Raw genomic sequence first — 22,021 nt, 5'->3', positions numbered from 1 at the left:
ATCTTATGTCAAACCTTATCAAAATGTGTATTTAAAGTATTTGCTGTTGTATGTTAATTATAACTCAAACTGTTTAATAATTGAAAAGAAAACAAAATTTTTTTGCCATAATGTTTGTGGTACAGTTGAAAAGTGAAAGGACCAAAAATGAGGTTGGAGTTACAGTGTCATCATTGAGTATTGGAAAAAGGGTTCACGTACATTATTATGATAGCCTTTAGTGGTTGCCAGTGGTATTTTTAAAAATATTTTTATTTCTTAATGTTTAAATGTCTTTGTTCATGTGAATATAAAAGTACTGAGAAAAATGACATTTTCCTCTTTTTTCTCTTCTCCCCCCCCCCCCTTTTTTTTTTAAAGGAGTGACAGTTCATTCAGATTCTTTGTATTCTTCTTCGTCTATATTTGTCAGTTTGCTGTTCATGTACTCCAAGCTGCAGGATTTCATAATTGGGGCAACTGGTAAGCCGTTTACTTTAATTACTCTAGTTTTAATCTGTTTGTGTAGTACCTCTATATAATTTTTGGCTTCCTAAAAATAGTTAACATAGAAAAGCCAGATTATCAAAAGTAAAAATAGTAAAAAATGAAATTTAAAAAATGTCTAAGGCATAACCTTTGGGCAAACCATTCTATATGAAAATTAGGTTGCCATCTTTTTTTTTTTTTTTTTTTCAAGAAACAAACTTTTTTTTTTAAAGTTGTTTATTTAGAGAGTGAGCAGGGGAGGGGGAGAGAGAGAGAGGGAGGGAGGGAGGGAGAACTCCAAGTAGGCTCTACACTGTTAGCTTGGAGTCCATTGTGGGGGTCAAACCCACAAACTGTTGGAACATGACCTGAGCCGAAACCAAGAGCTGGATGCTTAACTGACTGAGCCACCCAGGCGCCCCTAGGTTGCCATTTTTAAAAACAGCATATTGTATCTAGTTTAAATGAAATGTATATATAACAGGTACTAAAAGGAAGAGTAAAAAGACTGAGGAGTGGTCAAAGCTGGGCCAAGGATTGTGGAGGGGAGAGGAAAGAACTTGTAGGATTTAAAGGAAAAGAGTACCTGTTATGTGTAAAGCACTATTTTAGGTATATAAACATATATTTCCATACAAACACATGCATGTGAACACTTGTCTTTGAAAAATGGCATCACTGCAATGCTCACTCTGGGAGACCCTCAGAAACTGAAACTATTTGGACTCAAGCTAGGAGATAATAGCAAATTTGTATCTGTGTTCATACACTTTGGAACAATCATTCCTTGAATGAAAAAATGGGTAGAAGAGTACACATCTCTAAAATTATCCCTCCCTCTCTTGTATTTTAATTGAGTTACATACAGTTGAGTTCTTATAAACAACACCATATACAAGACAGTTTTGCTGCACTGTACATAAACTAAAATAAGCATGTAGCTGGAGTGAATTGAGGACTTAAGTTTAGTGTGCTACCACCAAATCAGAATAGAGACTGGCAATCAGACAATTATCGGTAGCTTTGTGGATCTCCTAATGGGCATGTATACAGGTAGAGAATTTTTATAGATACCTTAAATCAGTTCTTAAAAAACGTAGCATTCGTTATCATTTCTAATAGTGTGTTTAGTCTTTGGCATATGAGGGAAAGAAAATGTTCTTAAATGTTTCATTAAAAAATTCACTGTTTATGTTAACAGCACAAGTTTTTTTTTTATTCTTATGAAATTGAAGTAATTTGTTTAGTTTTTTTCAGCACAGATTCAGAAGAAAGTGTTAAAATTGAGCATAACAGAATGTGTAGTGGCTAAATAGCACAGGAGACTGATAGGAAGGGGCCATACCGGATGACCTGTTTGAAGATCAACCTCATGTGATCCAGCAACTTTTTAAAAAATTAAACTGTTTATTTTGAGATAATTGCAGACTCACACAATTAGAAGAAATAAAACTCTATACCAAATTTTCCCAAGGGTAACATCTTGCAAAGCCATGGTATAATTTCAAAACAAGAATCTGGACAGTCATAAGTAGAGATAACATTTCCATCACCAGAGAATCCCTCATGTTGCCCTTTTGTAGCACATTAATTTCCCTCCTGCCCTCATCCACTTATTAATCCCAGCTATCACTAATGTGTTGTTCGTTTCTGTTATTTTGCCATTTTAAGAATGTTATTTAAATGGGGTCACTTGGGTGGCTCAGTGGTTAGGTGCCCGGCTCTTGATCTCAGCTCAGGTCTTGATCTCGGGGCTGTGAGTTCAAGCCCTGCATTGGGCTCCATGCTAGGCATGAAGCCCACTTAAAAAAAAAAAAAAGTTGTATAAATGGCGTCATGGGATAAGTAACTTCTGTCTTTTTGTGCTCAGCGTAGTTCTCTGGAGATTCATCTGGGTTATTGTGTGTATCAGTAGCAGTAGTTCTTTCTTTTTTATTCCTCAGTAAAACTCTGGATGTACCACAGTTTGTTTATCTGTTCACCAGTGAAGGACTAGACTTTTCTCATTTTAGGCTATTATAAATAAAGCCTCTACAAACATTTGTGAACAGGTTTTATGTGAACATCTGTTTTCATTTCTCTGTGATAAATATCCAAGAGTATAATTGTTGGTTCATATGGAAGTTTCATGTTTAGTGATCTTTTTAAGAAACTAACAGACTGTTTTTCAGGATGACTATACCATTTTACATTGCCACCAACAATGTATGAGTTACTCAGCTTCCACATTCTGGCCAGCATTTAGTGTTGTCACTTTTTAAAATTTTAGCTGTTTTGATAGATGGATAGTGATATCTCACTGAGGTTATAAGGTGTATTTCTCTGGTGACTTATGATGTTGAACATCTTTTCATGTGATCTTCCCCCCTCTTTATAGCCTCTTGATGAAACATCCTTTCATGTGTTTTGCCCATTTTCTAATTGAATTTTTTTTTTCTAACTGTTGAACTTTGAAAGTTCTTCATATATTCTGCGTGCTAATCATTGGTTGGATATATGGTTTACAAATATTTTTTTCCATAACTAAGCAGAATTTAAAATGAACTTAAAGTAATAATGAACGCCTATACTTAAAAAGTAAAATCTGGTGGTACACACTTTAGGCTCTGGCATTTTCTATTAGGTTTGAATTTAGACTATGCCATTTATTAGCTATATGACTGAGAAAGTTACTGAATATCTCTGATTCAGTTGCTTATGTGTATAATAAGGATTTAAAACAACGTCTATCTATGGAGTGCCTGGGTGGCTCAGTCGGTTAAGTATCCGACTTCAGCTCAGGTCATGATCTTATGTTTTGTGAGTTCGAGCCCTGCGTTGGGCTCTGTGCTGACAACTCAGAGACTGAAGCCTGTTTCAGGTTCTCTGTCTCCGTCTCTGTCTGCTCCTCCTCCACTGATGCTTTGTCTCTCAAAAATAAATAAATGTTTAAAAAAAACACTTTTTTTAAACAGCATTTAAGGGGATTTTGTGAGAATTAAAAGAGTTAACATGAAGAATTTGAACATTGTGTGGCTTATAAGTGCTGAATATGTGTTGGTCCTTATTTTTTAAAAACCTGGCATTAACTTATTTGTCTAATCATACTCTTTTTTAAAAAAATTACTTGTTAGTGGTTGGATTTCATCCCTTACTGGTCTCAACCAAAGTATTCCTGTTGGAATTATGATGATCATCATAGCAGCACTTTTCACAGCATCAGCGGTCATCTCACTAGTTATGTTTAAAAAGGTAAGTGACATTTTACATCTGTAAATTTTTATAGTTAATCTTATGTGCAGTTCTCATTTTCCCATTTTGTTTATTATTTTTTTTAATGTTTATTTGATTTTGAGAGAGAGATGAGAAAGAGAGAGAGTGTGAATCAGGGAGGGGGCAGAGAGGGAGACAGAATCCGAAGCAGGCTCCAGGCTCTGAGCTGTCAGCACAAAGCCCCATGAGGGGCTCGAACTCACAAATAGTGAGATTGTGACCTGAGCCAAAGTTGGATGCTTAACGACTGAGGCACCTAGGTGCCCCTCCCATTTTGCTCCTAATTCAGTGTAACCTCAAGTCATTTTGTTCTTCTTGTTACAAGTGTGCTCTCTGAGCATTACAATTAGAAGTTATGGATAGATAATATTGCCTCACATTTTTAACTTACTCTAAAAAGGGAATATTTTAAAATCCTGTTATTAGGGCTTTTCATGAAGAGTCAGTCTCATTTGAAAATTTGGAATTGGGGTGCCTGGGTGGCTCAGTTGGTTAAGCATCTGACTTCAGCTCAGGTCATGATCTTGTGGTTCATGGGTTGGAGCCCTGTGTCAGGCTCTGTGCTTACAGCTCAGAGCCTGGAGTCTGCTTGGGATTCTGTGTCTCCCTCTCTCTCTGCCCCTCTCCTGCTTGTGCTCTGTCTCTCTTAATCTCTCAAAATTGAATAAATGTTAGAATTTTTTTTTAATTTGGAATTAAAAAAATACATATTCTGATTTCTTTTTTTGAATATAAAGCATATTTGCCTAATTGATAAATAGAAGTAAAAAAGTGTGGAACGTGCATTTTGTTTGTATTTGAAATTGAAAGACATGAAATTATGAGTATAAAGCTGATGATGGGTTTGGGCTGGGTTATAACATGAATTTTATTTTAGTGATTGCCCAATTATCTTAGCTATACTTCTTTCTGTAAAATTCCCATGGCTATTTTCATAGCCCCCAAAAAATTATTACATAGAGAAATCAAAGTTATGATTTGTGTATATAAGGTTTTATTGTGTCTTACATATTTTTGATATCCTATGTGTGTCCAAACATGTAGATTGTACATCATATAGAGACCCTGGGAATAACACTTATGTTTTAAGATGATAAAGAACTTTTGGGGGAGTCTCATTTTAAAGAAGATAATTCCTTAGAACTGTTTTTTCTTAATTTTTACTGTCTGGTAACTTAAGAAAATGTACAAGGAAAATAGAAATAACTAACTTAAGAAATAACTAATTTAAGAACACTTTTGCACTCTTGGGGCGCCTGAGCGTCCAACTTCAGCTCAGGTCATGATCTTGCATTTGTGGGTTGGAGCCCCACATCGGGTTCTGTGCCGACAGCTCAGAGCCCATAGCCTGCTTTGGATTCTCTGACTCCCTTTGTCTCTACCTCTCCCCTACTTGCACTCTGTCTCTCTCTCTTTCTCAAAAATAAAATTTAAAAAGTTAAAAAAAAAAAAAAAAAACACTTTGCACTCTTGAAATATTTTGCACATTTGCCTTTTATCCTTTTCAAAACCCTGAAGACTAGGCTGTGTTCTTTCTGTCCATATTTTGCTACTCATTTTCTCTCTTAAAAGCTGTTACTTGTTTTCTGAACTGGTCACACATACTATTGAATATTGAAACTCAGCTTTCCAAAGTTAATAAATCACGTATCCTTTTTGCAGTTATCTTTTTCCTTGAACTCTGCAGCTTTCTACGCTGCAGGTGGCCCCTCTTCCTCATTCTGTGTAATTGTGTTTTTCTGCCTTTGACCTATTCTTTCTCCTTCATTCCTTTTTCCAGCTCCTAAGTACATGTGTACTTAAATGCAGTCAGCTCTCTGCTCTTTGTGTTCTATAATCTTTGTCCTTGTAAATTTCAATCTCCAATTTTGGGGGTCCTTTCTCTTCTCTATTCTGGGTGGCCTAGAATCTTGGAGTTGGAAGACATAATGCTTTGCATAAAAATTTAGTTGCTTCCTCAGGTGACTGTTTAGAACTCCCATTGATTGGTATCATCATGTCACAGTAATGTTTCTTCTCAGAACTAGCTCTTCTTCCAGAAGCTCTGATTCATAATCAAGAAAAATTTATTAAGACCACATATTATATGATTTCATTTACCATGAAGTGTCCAAAATAGGCAAATCTATAGAGATAGAAAGTAGATTTGTGGTTGCCTGAGGTTGGGGGTAGGGTGGAGAGGGATTGCTGATGGTTATGAAAGTTCTTTTTGGGGTGATGAAAATTTCTAAAATTAGATTGATAGATGATCTATTCACAACACTATAAATACTAAAAACCATTAAGTTCTATCCTTTAAAAGGGTAAATTGTATATTATGCAAATTTTATCTCAGTAAAGCTGTTTTTAAAAAATGAATATTTATTAAGTACCTACTGTAAATTAGGTGGTACTAAGTATTTTCTCCTATGATTCCATTAAAATTTATGTCAACACTTTGACTGCTTTTGTCAGTGCTTTCATTACTTTTTTAGTCACTATCCTAGATAACTTTCTAAGTATCTTTTCCACCCTTTTCTTCCTTTTCATTCCCAGTCTGAGCTAGCCCAGAAATGTTTTGCAGGTCACCACACCCTCACTTCCCCCATCTTCCTTCAGTTACTATATGAATCTAAAAAAACCCACCCAAACAACTCTGAAGATTTTTAAAGTGGACTTGGATTGGGGAATGGGATTTTGATGGTTGTGGGAACTAGGGCTAGTAGTGACCTTATACTGCTCCTGGATCCACACTTGCTTCTCTAGTGGAAGACCCATGTCTTAAGGATTGTGTCATCCTTAATTTTCTTGGGAACTTACTGTAGGTGTTACTCACTATGGCATCTGGGTACAAGCCACTCTATATATCTTATAATGCACATACTCTGGGTACCCAGCTTGTTAGAGTTCCTCCAGGGTGAATGTGGCTTCTAGCCTTGGAATTAGAGGAGCAAGAGCTTTGGAACCATACAATTCAGGTTGAAATTCTGGTGCCTTGACTTCAAGGTGTGTGAGCTGAGGCAGGCTTCTCTAACCACTCAGTCTCAGTGTCATCACCTGTACTCTAAGCTCCTCAGGGGCAGAGACCTAGTCTGTGTGCTTTCAGGTTTTTTTGATCACATCTGGAACAGTGACTGGCAGTGATATATGGTGGGCACTCAGAGTATTTGTTGAATGAAGGAAGGAATGGGAATAATAACTACTTCCATAGGGTTGGAGTGAGGATTAAGTGAAACAGTGAGCATAAGCTGCCCAGCACAGGGCTTCTTCAGCTAAAATTAACGACTTTTTCTGGTCTTCTTGACCCCTTTATCAGTTTATATGCAGGGTGGTCTGGTTTAGTGTCTACTTTTGTTTAGTAGGTGCCTGTATCAGTCTAAAAGGATTTGGCTTATGTGGTTGTGGGAGCTTGCTGAATTAGTCCGAAATCCATAGAGTAGGCAGGCAGGAAGGGTTGGAAAATCTGAAGCAGAAGATGAAGCTCCAGTGCCAGGTGAGATTTCCTCAGAGAAACCTCAGTTCTTTTCTTAAGGCCTTTCAACTGATTTGATCAGGCCTACCAGGTCAAATACTATTCTCCTTTTCTTAAAGACAACTGATTAATAATCACATGCCCAAAATACCTTCACAGCAACATCTAGATTAGGGTTTTATTAATAACTGAAGACTATAGCCTAGCCACAGAAACCTGACCATCACAACATCTCTTTGGAAATCACAACATCTCTTTGGACATTTCCTTTATTATTGCGGATGCTTTATAAAACTAGAAATGTAGTAAGTTTAAAATACAGTAAATACAGTAATGGATTTTGGGGTATGTTGCAGGTTCTATTCATTTTTTAAACAACCATTTATGATCATGTGTTATGTGCCAAGTGCTGCACTGTGTATGAGCTCAAGGAGCTCACATTTTGGTGTGAAGGATAAACAAGTGAGTGGGTACCACAATTCGGTGATTTAGTGGCTGTTTTTGGGGCAAGTACAGGGATCACAGAGGAGAGATACCTAATTAAGTTTTGGAGATATTTTAAAGTAGTGGGGTTTTGTAAAGTGTTTGCTTGACTGAGATATTATGATTAGCAAGAGTTACCTAAGTAAAAGAATAGGGAGAAGGAAGAGCGTAAATAGGTACCAGGTAACAGGGATACCATTTTCATATCTAGTTGCAGGAAATAACATGACATAGGGAATTAAAAGTAGCTCAGAATGGATGGAAAATCAACTTGGTGCATGAGTTGGACAGGGAGAAATGTGCGGTGTTGGTGGTGGAGGACAGGAAAAGATGAGACTACATACATAAGTTTAGTTAGATTTTGCAGGGTCTTGTAAAGTAGGAAAACTTGTTAGGTTTGGATCTTTCCCACAGAGTGGTGGTGAGCCATAGAAGTGGTTTAAAGAGGAAAGTAAAAGAATTGATCAATTGATCAATTTGAGCTTTAGAAAGATTTGTAATTTGTGTGGTGGGGATATGGTACTTGGAGAAATGAAGACAGGGAGGCAGGATAGGAAGCAGGTTAGTAATGGTGGCCAGAACTAAGGAAGCGGCAGTGTGAAGTAACTGTACTCAAGGGAATATGCACGTAGTGATTGATTGGACCTGGCCCCAGAAGCAGAGGATGAGGGAAGGCTCAAGAATGACACCCAGGTTTTTAGATGGTGGGTCATTCAGAAAGAGAGTACAGGAAGAAGAATAGATATATGGGCATTGGGGTGCCTGGCTGTCTCAGTTCATAGAGCATGTGACTCTTAATCTCAAGGTTGTGAGTTCAAGCCCCGCATTGGGTATGGGGCCTACTTAAATAAAAACACATTATGTGAAAAAGATATATGGGCATCAAGTTGTTTTCAGCTTTAAATCCAGAGAATTTAAAATGATGCTGGGGTATCAAAATATAAATACATGGTAGGCTTTTGGATCTGTAAGTTGGAAGCAAAGCAAAGAGCTTTAGGCGGGATTTCTAGACTTGGGAAGTATTGACTTCTTGATGTAAATGAATCCTAGAAAATGGGTATGGAGTAAGATGAGTGTAGAACACTACCAACACTTAGAAATCTGCTGAAGAAAGAATGTGGAGGGAATTTTAACAATGGTTGCAGTGGGATGTGTGGTACAGATGATTAATATGGTTGGAGTGGGAGGAAGTGTTTATTCTACAGCTGCTGTTAAACTGACTCCTGTGTACAGGTCTCGTAAGTGTTTGACCTACAGCTTTCTCCCCAGGAACACAGTTCTTTAAGATCCAGTGCATTAAAGGAAAAGTTGTAGAGTTGTGCTGATTGTATGCCAGGCATTGAAAAGAAATGGTTCCTTCCCAAATAAGTGTATTAGTATGGGAAATGTGTAGCATATAGGTTGACTTTTTTTTGTTTGTTTGTTACTCATGGGTAAAGAAGTTACCAGTTTACACTTTTTATATGTGTCCACTGTCAGTCGATGCAATATAAGTTCCTAAACTTCTCTGAATCTCATATTCTTGTGAAATAGGAATTAAGATGAGATGATTTTCTGAATGGTTTTATGAAGTACAATAAATGGGGATAATAAAAGCTAAACTGTAATTTGAGCTCAGATTTCATACTTGTAGTAACAAGGATTTCTCTTACTTTGGGTAGAAATTGAGATCCAATAAAAACACTTGATTTGGGGGCACCTGGGTAGCTTACGCGGTTAAACATCCAACTCTTTCAGCTCAGGTCATGATCTCATTGCGGGTTCAAGCCCCGCATAGGGCTCTGTGCTTACAGTGTAGAGCCTGCTTGAGATCCTCTCTCTCTTCTCTTTCTCTGCCTCTCACCCCCTCATGCTTTCTCACTTTCTCTCTCTAAATAAAAAACAAAACAAACAAAACGCTTAGTTTTAAATTTTCTCTTCCACACTTGCACAAAACTGGCTGTTTCCTTTGTGTGTATGTAGCCATAGTTGCTAACCACTAGGGGTCAGGCTCCTCATAAACAGTTAATGCCCTCCAAAAGTTATTGATGCACACCATTTGACTCTAGAATTGTTGCATTTTATTATGCTATTCTGTGTTTCCAGCCCCAGCTAAACGTGCTCTGTGGTATATATTTATTTCAGTTGAATACAGTTTTGAGAATTTGGTTGGCATTCTGAAGTCTTGCATAATTGGAGTAGGTAATAATTGCTGTATCAAGTGCCCACTATGAGTGCTATGGTATCTTTGTTTCCTTGTAGTGTCATTTTATAATTGAAATTTAAAAAAATTGAAATGCAAGAATATCTGTCATTTCAAAGATAAGGGAATAGTTCAGTTCTTAACTTTCAGAGATTTCTTTAATTTTCTCTTAGGTTGTTTCTAAAAGGTATTTTTTTAAGGTCTTTTGTCTGTAGTAAATAAATGGAATTGAGTAATAGTTTTGGACTAAGGGGGAGGTGTTTTCAGTGGGTCAAATAATAATAAATGAATGAGTCACAGGACACTGTATATCAGGGGAATCCAAAATTTTTCTTCTTTTAATTGGTATAAGAACTAGAATGGCTTAGTATGGAAGAGATAAATAGATGATACATAATTTGTACTCCTTTTGGGACCTAGTTATAAATGACTATTTTTCCCATAAAATTTAAGAAACTGTTCATAGACATTTGTGTTCACATTAATAAACTAATTACTAACAGTGATTTTTTAAAGCATTTCAAAAGCAATTTAGAATAAATTTCGCTTAAAAAAAAAAGTTTCCCTAAATACTTGAATTGTTTTTAAAAATGCCAGTATATCTATTCTGAAAAAACTTCTCTGTGAGAGTATATAATTCGGGTATATGATCCAAAGTGGAGATGATGATGGTGATGATAATAATAATAATAATAATAATAATAATAATAATAATAATAATTATTGGTGTTTTATAGTAAATGCTCTATGAACATACCCAGTTATATTTAATAATGGTCTTAGGTTAAAAATGATGATTTCATTTTCTTTGAAAACATTGCTATTGTTCACCCCTCCTTTTTTTTTTTTTTGCTTCCTTTTTAATTTTTTTTGTTTTATTTGGATCTAGGACAGAATGCTGATAATTTAATGTACTTTTTTTTTTTTTTAATAGTCACATTTAGGTATACTTCTTTTGCCTTCTTTCTGCCTCTTTCTCTGAATCATCCAAGACTATAATTTTTCCTCATTAAAAATCCATTTCAGATGATTGACATGGCCTTTTTTCTCTTTCTCTTTCTCTTTCTCTTTCTCTTTCTCTTTCTCTTTCTCTTTCTCCTCCTCCTCCTCCTCCTCCTTCTCTTTTTCTCTTTCTCCTTCTCCTCCTCCTCCTCCTCCTCTTTTTCTTTTTCTTTTTCTTTTTCTTTTTCTTTTTCTTTTTCTTTTCGAGAGGAGAGTGAACATGTGCATGTGCAAGCAGGGAGAGGGAGAGAGAGAATCTTAAGCAGACTCCACACTCTGCGCAGAGCCCGAGGTGGCGCTCAATCTCATGACCGTGAGATCATGACCAGGTGAAATCAATCAAGAGTCAGATGCTTAACCAACTAGGCCACCCAGGTGCCCCAAGAATAATAATATTTGTTAAACAATATGTTGGGGACATTGACATTTTTTCTGCTCTAAATACTTTTTATTTTTTTTTATTAACTGAATTATAGCAGTAGACAGTACTATATTGGTTTTAGATGTACAACATTGTGATTTGACATTTATAAATTATATCATGAAATACTTCCCATAAGTATAGTTACCATCTGTCACCATTCAAGGCTACACAATATTATTGACTGTATTCCCTATACTGTACTTTATATCCCTGTGACTTATTTATTTTGTACCTGGAAGTTTGTACCTCTTAATCCCCTTCCCCTATTTTGCCCATCCCTCCACTTCTGTATCCCCACCCCCAGCAGCCATCAGTTTGTGCTCTGTATTTATGAGTCTCTTTCAGGTTTTTTGTTGTTGTTGTTTGCTCATTTGTTTTTTAGAGTTTGCATATAAGTGACATCATGTGGTATTTGTCTTCCTCTGACTTATTTCACTTAGCATAATACCTCCTAGGTCCGTCCACGTTATTGCAAATGGCAAGATGTCATTCTTTTTTTTTTTTTTTTTTTGGCTGAGTAATAGTGCATTGTGTATGTGTATGTATGTGTATCTTCTTCTTTATCCATTCATCTTTCAGCAGACACTCAAATTTCTTCTTTATGTTGCCTAACATAAATAATGCTGCAAGAAATATAAGCGTGTGTATTTCTTTTCAAATTAGCGTTTTTGTTTTCCTTGGAAAAACCCAGAAATGGAGTGACTATATCATATGGTACTTCTATTTTTACTTTCTTGAGAAACTTCCATACTGTTTTCCCATAGTTGCTACACCAATTTACATACACACAAACAGTGCAGGAAGGTTCCCCCTTCCTCACATTTTTGCCAACACTTGTTATTTCTTGTCTTTTTGATGATAGCTATTTTGACTGGTTTGAGGTGATACCTCATTGTGGTTTTGATTTCCATTTCCCTGATGATTAGTGATATTGAGAGCATCTTCTCACGTGGATATTGGCCATCTTTGTGTTGTCTTTGGGAAAGGGTCTATTTAGGTTCTTCTGCCCATTTTTTAATTGGATTGTTTCTTTGGTGTTGAGTTGTATTGATTCTTTATGTATTTTGGATCTTAATCCCTTATCATAGATAATTTGCAGATATGTTCTCCTATTCAGTAGGTTTCCTTTTCATTTTATTGGTGGTTTCCTTCACTGTGTGGAACAAGCTTTTTAGTTGGATGTAGTCCTAATTGTTTATTTTTGCTTTTGTTGCGCTTGATTAAGGGGACATATCCAAAAAAATATTGCCAAGGTTAATGTCCAAGAGTTTATTTCCTGTGTTTTCTTTCACAAGTTTATGCCTTCAGGTCTTAGGTTATGTGTTTAATCCATTTTGAATTTATTTTTGTATGTGGTGTAAGAAAGTGGTCCACTTTTATTTTTTTTTGCATGTAGCCGTTCAGTTTTCCCAACACTATCCAAGAGACTGGTCTTTTCCCCCGTGTAAATTCTTGCCTCCTTTGTCACAGATTAATTAACCATGTAAACATGGGATTATTTTGGGGCTTTGTGTGGTGTTCCATTATTCGGTGTTTCTTTTTGTGCTAGTACCATACTGTTTTGATTACTATAGTTTTGTAGTATAGTTTGAAATGCGGAATTGTGATGCTTGTGATAGCTCTGTTTTTCAAGATTGCTTTGGTATTTGGGGTCTTTCGTAGTTCTGGACAGACTTTAGGATTATCTTAATTCTGCAAAAAATACTATTGGTATTGAATCTTTAGATTGCTTTGGATAGGTTGAACATTTTAACAATATTCTTTGAATCCATGAACATGGTATATCTTTCCATTTGTATCAACTTATTTCATCATTGTCTTAAAGTTTTCATTAGATGGGTCTTTCACCTCTTTGGTTAAACTTATTTCTAGGTATTTCTTTTTTCTTTTTTGATGTCACTATAAATAAGATTGTATTCTTAATTTCTCTTTCTGCTGGTTTATTATTAGTGTAGAGAAATGCAACACATTTCCATAATTAATTGCAATTCATTTAATCTAACAGTTTTTGGTGGCGTCTTTAGGGTTTTCTGTATATATTGTGTTATCTGCAAATAGTGACAGAGTTATTTCCTCCTTAATAATGTGGATACCTTTTATTTCTTTTTCTTGCCTGATTTTTGTGGCTAGGACTTCGAGTACTATGTTGAATAAAAAAAGCAAGAGTGGACATCCTTGTCTTGTACCTTAGAGGAAAAGCTTTCAGCTTTTCACCCCTAAGTATGATGTTAGCTGTGTGTTTGTCATATATGGCCTTTGTTATGTTGAGGTATGTTCCCTCTATATCCTATTTCTTGAGAGTTTTTGTCATGGATGGATGTTGAATTTTGTAAAGTGGTTTCTCTGCATCTATTGAGATGATCATGTGATTTTTATCTTCATTTTGCTAATCTGGTATATTGTGTTGATTGATTTGCAGTTATTGAACCATCTCTCACCTCTGGAATAAATTTCACCTGGTCATGGTGAATGATCCTTTAATATATTATTGAATTTGGTTTGCTAAATTTTTTTTTAGGATTTTTGAATCTGTGTTCATTAGGATTATTGACCTGTAATTTTCTATTTTTGTAGTCCCTTTGGTTTTGATGTCAGACTAATCCTGGCCTCATAGAATGAATTTGGAAACATTTCTTCTCTTCAATTTTTTGGGTTAGTTTGAGAAGAATAGGCATTAGCTCTTCTTTAAATGTTTGGTAGAATTCCCTTGTGAAGCCATCTAGTCCTCAGCTTTTGTTTATTGGGAGTTTTTTTTTTTTTTTTTTTTTTTAATTACTGATTCAGTTTCATTGCTAGTAATCAGTCTGATGAGATTTTCTATTTCTTCCTGATTTTGTCTCGGATGACTGTATGTTTTTAGGAATTTATCCATTTTCATTTAGATAGTCCAATTTTTTGGCATATAATTTTTCATAGTAGTCTCTTGTAATCCTTTGTATTTCTGTGGTTGTAATTTGTCCTCTTTTATTTCTGATTTTATTTATTTGAGCCCTCTTTTTTGCTTGATAGGTCTGGTAAAGATTTTATCATTTGTATTTATCTTTGCAAAGAACCAGTTCTGAGTTTCCTTAATTTGTTTTTGTCTATTTCCAATCTGATCTGTATTATTTCCTTTATTATTTCTACTAACTTTGGGCTTTATTTTTTAGTGCCTTTAGGTGTAAGATTAGATTGAGACTTTTCTTGTTTCCTTGAGGTGGGCTTTTCTTAGATCTTCTTTTGCTTTGTCTCAAAGATGTTGAACTGTTGGTTTCCATTTTCATTTGTGTGAATGTATTTTTTTAATTTTCTCTCATTTCTTTGTTGACCCATTGGTTGGTTGGTAGCATGTTGTTTAGCCTTGATGTATTTGTGTGGTGTTTTTTTTTCCAGTTTTTTTTTTTTTTTGTAATTGATTTACAGTTTAATACCATTGTGGATCAGAAAAGATACTTGATAGAATTTCAGTCTTCTTAAATTTATTGAAGCTTGTTTTATGGCCGAATATATGATCTGTCCTGGAGAATATTCTGTGTGTACTCAAAAAGAACGTGTGGTCTGCTGTTTTTGGATGCAGTGTTCTGTGTATATATCTGTTAAGTATATCTAGCCTGATATGTCCTTCAAAGCTACTGCTTCCTTGATTGATTTTCTGCCTGAGTGATCTATTGATGTAAGTGGTATGTTAAAGTTCCCTAGTATGTTCACTTGTAAAATGGCCTGTGAAGGTAACTGCAAACTAAGCAATTTTCTTTGTAACATAGGTACATTGTGTTAGATTAGTAGTGTACCTCTTTGGTAACTTTTTTTTTTTTAAATAGGATAATTGTGAGCCATTTGTTTAAATGGCTAAAAAATAAAAGAAAAAATAAACAAGTAATTATTCAGTGGCTTTTACTGCAAGTTATTATGTCTTTTTTTTTTTTTTAAGTAAGCTTTACACCCACTATGTCACTTGAACTCATGACCTCAAGGTCAAAAGTTGCATGCTCTACTGACTAAGCCAGCCACGTACCCCAGCAAGTCATTATATCTTATAGGTGATACAATAATGAGTAGAAATTAGCTCTTCCCCTCAAGGAACCAAAAGCACATGGGGTATAAGACATGTAGATAACTCCTACAAAAGAAAAGGCACACTAGACATCCCTAAAAGATGTACTGTAGGTGCTCACAACAGGGAGAGTCACAGTTAGATCAAGCAGAAAGAGGACAGTGGTATTTGAGATAGGCTGCAGAGGATGAACAGGATTTCAATAGTGTGAAACTAGAGTATTAATTCAAGAGGTGACAGAAGGGGTATCTGACCCAGATCTATGGGCAGTTCACAGATGGTTTATAGGAAATGTTTAATTGAAAACATTAGGCTAAGAGATCCCTAAGTTTTTTTTAAAAAAAAACTCACAACAAGAATAAAAATTTCAAAAATTTGTTTTTTCCCAGGTTTTAAAAAAAGTTAGTGATTTTTATGTAACAGGCAACTTATATTAATAAAAAAATTTCTTGAAATCATATTCTCTAAGCTTTAATGGAAATATATATTTGGATTATTTTGTTTAAAGTACCATGAGCCTTTAATTTCCATAGTATACAATTTTTTGTGTCATATACCACCACAGTATACACTAACATATGTTTGAAGATACATTAAGAAAGCAAGATACCCTTCTGGAGTTGCATCTCGGCTGTGACTCTTCTCCAGATACTTAAAAATTAATTTTAATTTTTACTAGAGTAACACATTTACATAATTCTCATTTTATCCTTAGGAAAAATGTGAGAGATAGATAGGACAGCAAATATTCTTGTTTCATGGGAAGTAAACTTGAGGTTTTGAGTGGTGACCAGCCTGGTAGAAAGCAGTGGAATCAGTAGATAGCAAATCTACTGTTCTTTCTGTGTTACTCCTAGAACTAAATATTTAGGTTGATGTTCTCATAACTAGAAGAGATAGAAAGTATTTAAGTTGTTTAGTTTTTTTAAATTGTAATATTTTACCTTAAAGTTTTGTCCCTGATGTCGTAAGGAATGTGAGCTATCAATAGATAACACTATGAAACACAGCAGGAAATTGATGAGTTTTTTGAGATGGTAATCCTTATAATTAGCCTGTCATGTTGCTGGAGCACTGGTAAAAAGAATCCCCGTTTTCACATGGTTTTATAATGGATTTCATACAGTATTTGAGCATTATGCACGGAGTACGCATGTGTAGTCTCTTCCCTCTAGGTGGCTCTCTGAGTCTATATAGATTTGGACTACTGAGAAGTGTATGTTGTTCGTACCTTTATTTTGCCTTCGTGCTCTGTGGGGCTGTGCATGACATTTTTAAGTAATTAAATATGAAGTCCATGAATACGTAACATCAGGCACTCAATTTAAAACAAATTTGGAAAAGGAAATAACAAAGCAAGTTAGAACAAACATTTGTTGATTATATGCTCATAAACTTGGGGGGAAGGGAGAAGACACAAGTGAATCTGTAATTGTATGATGACAGAGTCTAGTAAGTAGACAAGGTTTATTAGATTTCTATCATAAACTTCATTTTCTTGGTCCTAATTATATGTATTCATTGCTTTGAGATAATTTTCTTGAACATAGGAGTAGTAATTTATCTGTATCTTTAATGTTCCATAGAGAAATTGGTTTTAAAAAGGGAATAAAAATAATTACTTATGATTCTGAAAATTCCCAACATGAAGAAATGGTTTTGAACATGTTGGCCAAAATTATAACAGTAAATGATCATGTAATAGAATGACGTTTCACAGACTGTGCGAATGTGAAGATTAATTTTCAGATCCCTTGATGTTTATAAGGATCAACAATTTTGTTTGGAACCATTTTTGTGTGTCATAATAGTAAATTTGAATAATGCATAAAGATTATCCCTTGGAGAGAAAGAAATGAATACAAAAGAGGTAAAATACGGTGTTCAGTTAACCAACACATGAAAAAGTCATTTTCTCATCATTCTCTCAAAATATTAAAGGAATTAAATTATGATAGTGCTATAGTACGAGAAGAAAACAATTTTAGGGTTTGCCTAAAGTGTACTTGTCAGCGCTCTCATTTTCTTCCTGACCCTTTTACACCTTGTTCCACTGTAATATGACATTTGCTTTCATCACTGTGTCAGAAGAATTCAGGGCTGCGTGGGTATTTTTATCTCCTACCCGGAGCAGCTCTTCATTCCTTAACATGGCTTTCTTCCCTTGGCATCTGTGAAAAAGTCCCTGGCTTTTCCCATTCCTCTCTTTAATTGTTCCTTATTGTCGTGGGTACCTCTTAAATATTGGTATCTTAACAGACTTTGATATTTGACTCTTTCTTTTTTTCTCCATGGACCATTTCATTTATGTCAGAGTTGCAGTTACCATTTATGTGCCATTGCTTTTCAAGTCCATGTCCCTAGCCTATTCCTCTTTTGAACTCCAAATCAAATCTTCACCTGCCTGCTGCCTGCTGTGGTAGGTATGAATGTTTAGAACTTAGCGTCTCCTTTCCCCTCTAAACCAACCTATCTTACCTCTTCTCTGTCTTCTTGAAAGTTTCCCAGTATCCAAGTTTGACTTGAAAGTCTTTGACTCATTCAAAGAAAGTTCCCTTTCTTTCTCTTCCTCCCTCCCCCCAAGTTTGTAGACATGTAATAAATAAATATTCTAATTTGCTTTATTTCCTTCCCCAAATGTATATAAATTGGCTGATGTTATGTATTGTTGCACTTTGTAGTTTATGCATCTCGTAACATATGCTAATAGAGTGTTTTTGAACCTTGCTCTTGAAAAGAAGTCCCAAAGATTTAAGTGATAAATCAATATGAGCAGACACTTTCCAGAAGTTTTTCCTTTCCCGAAATTTCTCAGAAGTAAATCCTTTAGGACTTGACCATACACAAAAAGTAAAATGGTACACAGAGTGAAAGAGGACAGCAAAAGTATCTTTAAGGACCTATGTATTCCTTGGTATATTAAATGATGAAATGATAACCATTTGATTATAATAGGGCTAGTGGTGTATATGTAGCCAACATGAAAATTGATAAGGCATTACTCTAAATTGTCTAAGGTGGTAAGTTAATGTATTAATGTCTGAATGTCTCTTGTTATGTTTAAACCTTTCTCTGTAATATCTTAAAAAGTAGGTATAGCAGGAAAAATAGCTTTTTGCAGTTGGTTAAGAAGTTTTAAAAATTATTTTTGGTTTGCATAAGCATAACTATCTCTTCTGCATTGGGGGTAAAGTGGCAGACAATGTTAGGAAAATATTTAAATACAGAATTGTATGTCTGTGTGGTGGCTGATATTCTTGACCTTAGGAATCATGGCTAGAATCTAGTCCTTTTATGTCTGGGTAATGTCAAGATTAATTGAAGAGTTGCTGAAAATGAGTGTGTAGATTACCACTTAACTTGTCCCACTTTTTTGTGCCTCCGTAGGTACATGGACTATACCGCACAACAGGTGCTAGTTTTGAGAAGGCCCAACAAGAATTTGCAACAGGTGTGATGTCCAACAAAACTGTCCAGACTGCAGCTGCAAATGCAGCTTCAAGTGCAGCAACTAGTGCGGCTCAGAACGCTTTCAAGGGTAACCAGATGTAGAGAACCCTCCAACAGTACACTGGTACCTTCTGACTGTACTTTTTCTCCAGTTACTGTACTCTATAAATATTTTTATGTTCAAAACACAGTACACACAGCATGTATATTTCCTGTTCACTTGTGCATGGGCTAAAACCAGAAAAACTTCCTTGTCTTATTTGCCTATTAGTTTCTTAATATTTTGGTGCCCCTTGCAGAAAAAAATATCACATGCTAAATATTCTCCATATTTTTTGGGGGATGAATGTTCAGCAAATTATTTCAGTGGTGACACACTGAAATTAATATGGTACTTATGATTAAAAATGCATTTAGTACTAGCTGCAGTCATTCTTTCAAAAATCTTAGACTTGAGGATTACATATTGGAACATTAAAGCGATGCTTCATTCCATTTTCCCCATTTATACTGAAAGAAATAGGCCATCAGGGACTTAGGGATTTTAAAATTGGCTTGCTTTTTAGCAGTTTTAGTCACCAGTGAAGAGCCTGTGTGCATTTCGTAGTAGATGATGTAAATTTTATCCTTTTCTTTTTGTTTTATTTTTATAGAGTAGTTGATATTTTCATACCAATCTCTGATCTTGCATGGGCACCACATTTCTTAAAAGAATTAGTATTTTGGCTTTTGCACTGCTTATGGTTGTAGGATTGCAGAGTTGCTGGTAGAATCAAAGAAGAGATTTTCTACAATAGTTTCTGTTAAATAAAAATTTATTGGGATGCAATATGAGAACGTAATATGCAGTGCATCATCCAAAAAAGGGTAGATAATCAGTGGAATAGAATGTAGTGATGATAATACTGTTTTTTGTTTTTGTTTTTTAATTTTCAGTATCCGTATCATAGTAGAATATTACGGTATGGAAACTTTGGTATATTCTTGTGGTTACTCATTTTAATTGAACTGAGATTGTGTTTGGCAGCTCTTTTTTGGGGAGTGTGTGTGTATAATTTTTAACAGAGGTATTAAAGTCTAGACTAACTCCTTGTCCAAAAAGAACATACAGTATTTCAGGGATTTTTCTTTTAGCCTCTCATCTGTAGTGGGATTAAAAAGAAAAAGATGCTGTTGTTTCACATATACTTGAATTCCTAATGCACCTCAGTCTTTGAACTTTTGAAACAGACTGAATACATTAAAATTTTTCAGCAATAGAAAAAAATGAAACCTATAACTTGCACCAAGCAAGAAAATACAAATACAGTTAAATGCATTAATTGTGACTATGACCATGTTGAAATTGTTACTATGCAGCTTAGGAGTTCATTCTTAGAGTATACTTGATTTGAAACTTTGAATCATTTTTAATATTGATTTAATGACTCAAAGACCTTTGAAAGTCATTATACTGTGTTTTGGAAGTCATTAGCTAATTTAAGATTACAGAATAATCAGTAATGATTTATTCAACTTGATTTTAAGTAAGGATAGTCTATTGGGTTAAATTATTTGAGACTGCAGATCTTCTTTAAAAATAAGAATCAGATGGGTATAAATAGTTAAATCACTTGCATTCTTTTCCCCAAATCTGGAGGTAAATGAATTTCATACTGAGGGTGGGATGATGAGTTCTCACTATTTATAAGGGAAGCTTTGCGTGATAATAGATAACATGGATCCATCTAGATGGTGTTTACATTTGATTTATTTGGGATTTATTGAAATAATATACTTGGAAGATATTTCTTTTCTTATGATTAAAATAGGATTCAGAAAATGAATTTAAAGCTGTTTTTATGAATATTTCTGATTAGTAATAATCTCCCTACTTTGTCAAACAAATAAGCCAGTTCAAGTTCTTTAGATTCTATAATCTTACTGAAAATCTATTTTATCACAGTGTGCTGTACTGAGTGTGTATTTTACAAACATTCAAAACATTAACCACAAAATACAAGAGGAGCTCTTATATTTATCATTAATTTATATCTCAAGTCCATTTCTTTTTTCTTTTAACTACAAATGAATATAGAGACTTGAAAAATACTGACATACTTTCCTTTAAGAATAGGAATTATCTCTATTTTGTAGAACTCCCCAAAGGTAGCATTGTTAAATAGCAAATAATTAAAACCAACAGTACCTTTTTTGTGTGTGGATGGGGAGAATGTTTTAAGATCCAGTTACTTGGGTTAATACAAGCTTATGAGAGAAAATTGTTTTTTAAAAACCTAAATGTGGATTAAAATGATGGCAATACTAACAGTTTGATAAGGTATAGGGATTTTAAATTCTTAGATTCTCTATTCTCCTAACAATAGTTGGTAAATGGTCACATTTTCCAGCAAAAGATTGGCATTTGTTAATGTATTATATTTAATACTAACGTGACCCACCCAGTATCACAGTCATGAAATGGTCTTCATGTTGTAAGCATCCATGTCATTTTTCAGTTTGCAATATTAAGTTGTGGCTGTTTTACTTCAAACTAAAATTTGAACACTGGAAAATCCTTGCTCAGTGATTTGTAATTTGGGACTTGGATTATTTATCTAGGGATGTTTGTATATTTTGTCAGTGAGTAATATTGCGCTGCCATCATGATGAGTGTCATGGTTCTATATAAATGCCCTCCATCTGTCCCTCTAATGTTGCATGTTTTCAGTGGTTTGGAAGTTTTGTATATTTATTGTATTAACACAGAGTGTCATAAAATAAAATGCTGTTTACTGGATGTTAGTTTGTCTAATTTTAAACATTATATTAGCATTTCAGAGGTAGAGATTATGCTGTCAGTTTAATGTATATAGGTAATTCACATTTGATTTTTAAAGAATCTCTGTAATTCTAACATGTGCTGAAAAAATAAATAACATAAAAGACTTTGTTAAAAACTCTCAGCAACACAAAATGACCATTTTTCTGTTGCATTAGAACTTTTAGGTGGTGGAACATGAACTTCACTCATATTTTGATCACTCTAAGGTCAAAATACACATACTGTCTAGAAGTTAGTAAGATTCAAAATGGAAACCCTATTTTGTGGCTCAGGTTTTTCCTTGTAGGTTAAAATGGATGCCTCTGTACTAGTATTGTATTGATTAGATTGAACTTGTGTTCTGTTTCCTAACCTAGCTACCTTTGTTTATGTGCCGATGAAAGTACCTATTTGTGTATTGTTGGATTTTTCACTTGGTTATCTAAGGAGGATGTAAAAATCTAAAATGTTCA

The 22,021-nt window shown here is 34.7% G+C and overlaps 1 protein-coding gene across 2 annotated transcripts in view; it reads left to right on the top strand.

Annotated features, from left to right (window-relative positions):
• The window catches only part of SCAMP1 (secretory carrier membrane protein 1), a 129,133-nt gene extending 107,609 nt beyond the window's left edge, over positions 1 to 21,524 (top strand). For both annotated transcript variants that reach the window (XM_019462931.2, XM_019462930.2), the window contains 3 exons: positions 361 to 462; positions 3,582 to 3,699; positions 18,683 to 21,524. In XM_019462931.2, coding sequence (XP_019318476.1) covers positions 361 to 462; positions 3,582 to 3,699; positions 18,683 to 18,847 — 385 coding nt within the window. In that variant the 3' untranslated portion in view covers positions 18,848 to 21,524. The remainder of the gene's footprint in view (positions 1 to 360; positions 463 to 3,581; positions 3,700 to 18,682) is intronic.
• The last annotated feature ends 497 nt before the right edge of the window (positions 21,525 to 22,021 follow it).

The sequence above is a fragment of the Panthera pardus genome, unplaced genomic scaffold (genome assembly GCF_024362965.1).
Source record: "Panthera pardus isolate Hobbes unplaced genomic scaffold, ASM2436296v1 HiC_scaffold_2, whole genome shotgun sequence".
In the NCBI taxonomy this organism is placed as follows: Eukaryota; Metazoa; Chordata; class Mammalia; order Carnivora; family Felidae; genus Panthera; species Panthera pardus.
The sequence above is the reverse complement of the archived record's forward strand: the minus strand, read 5'-3'. Positions and strand labels throughout refer to the sequence as shown.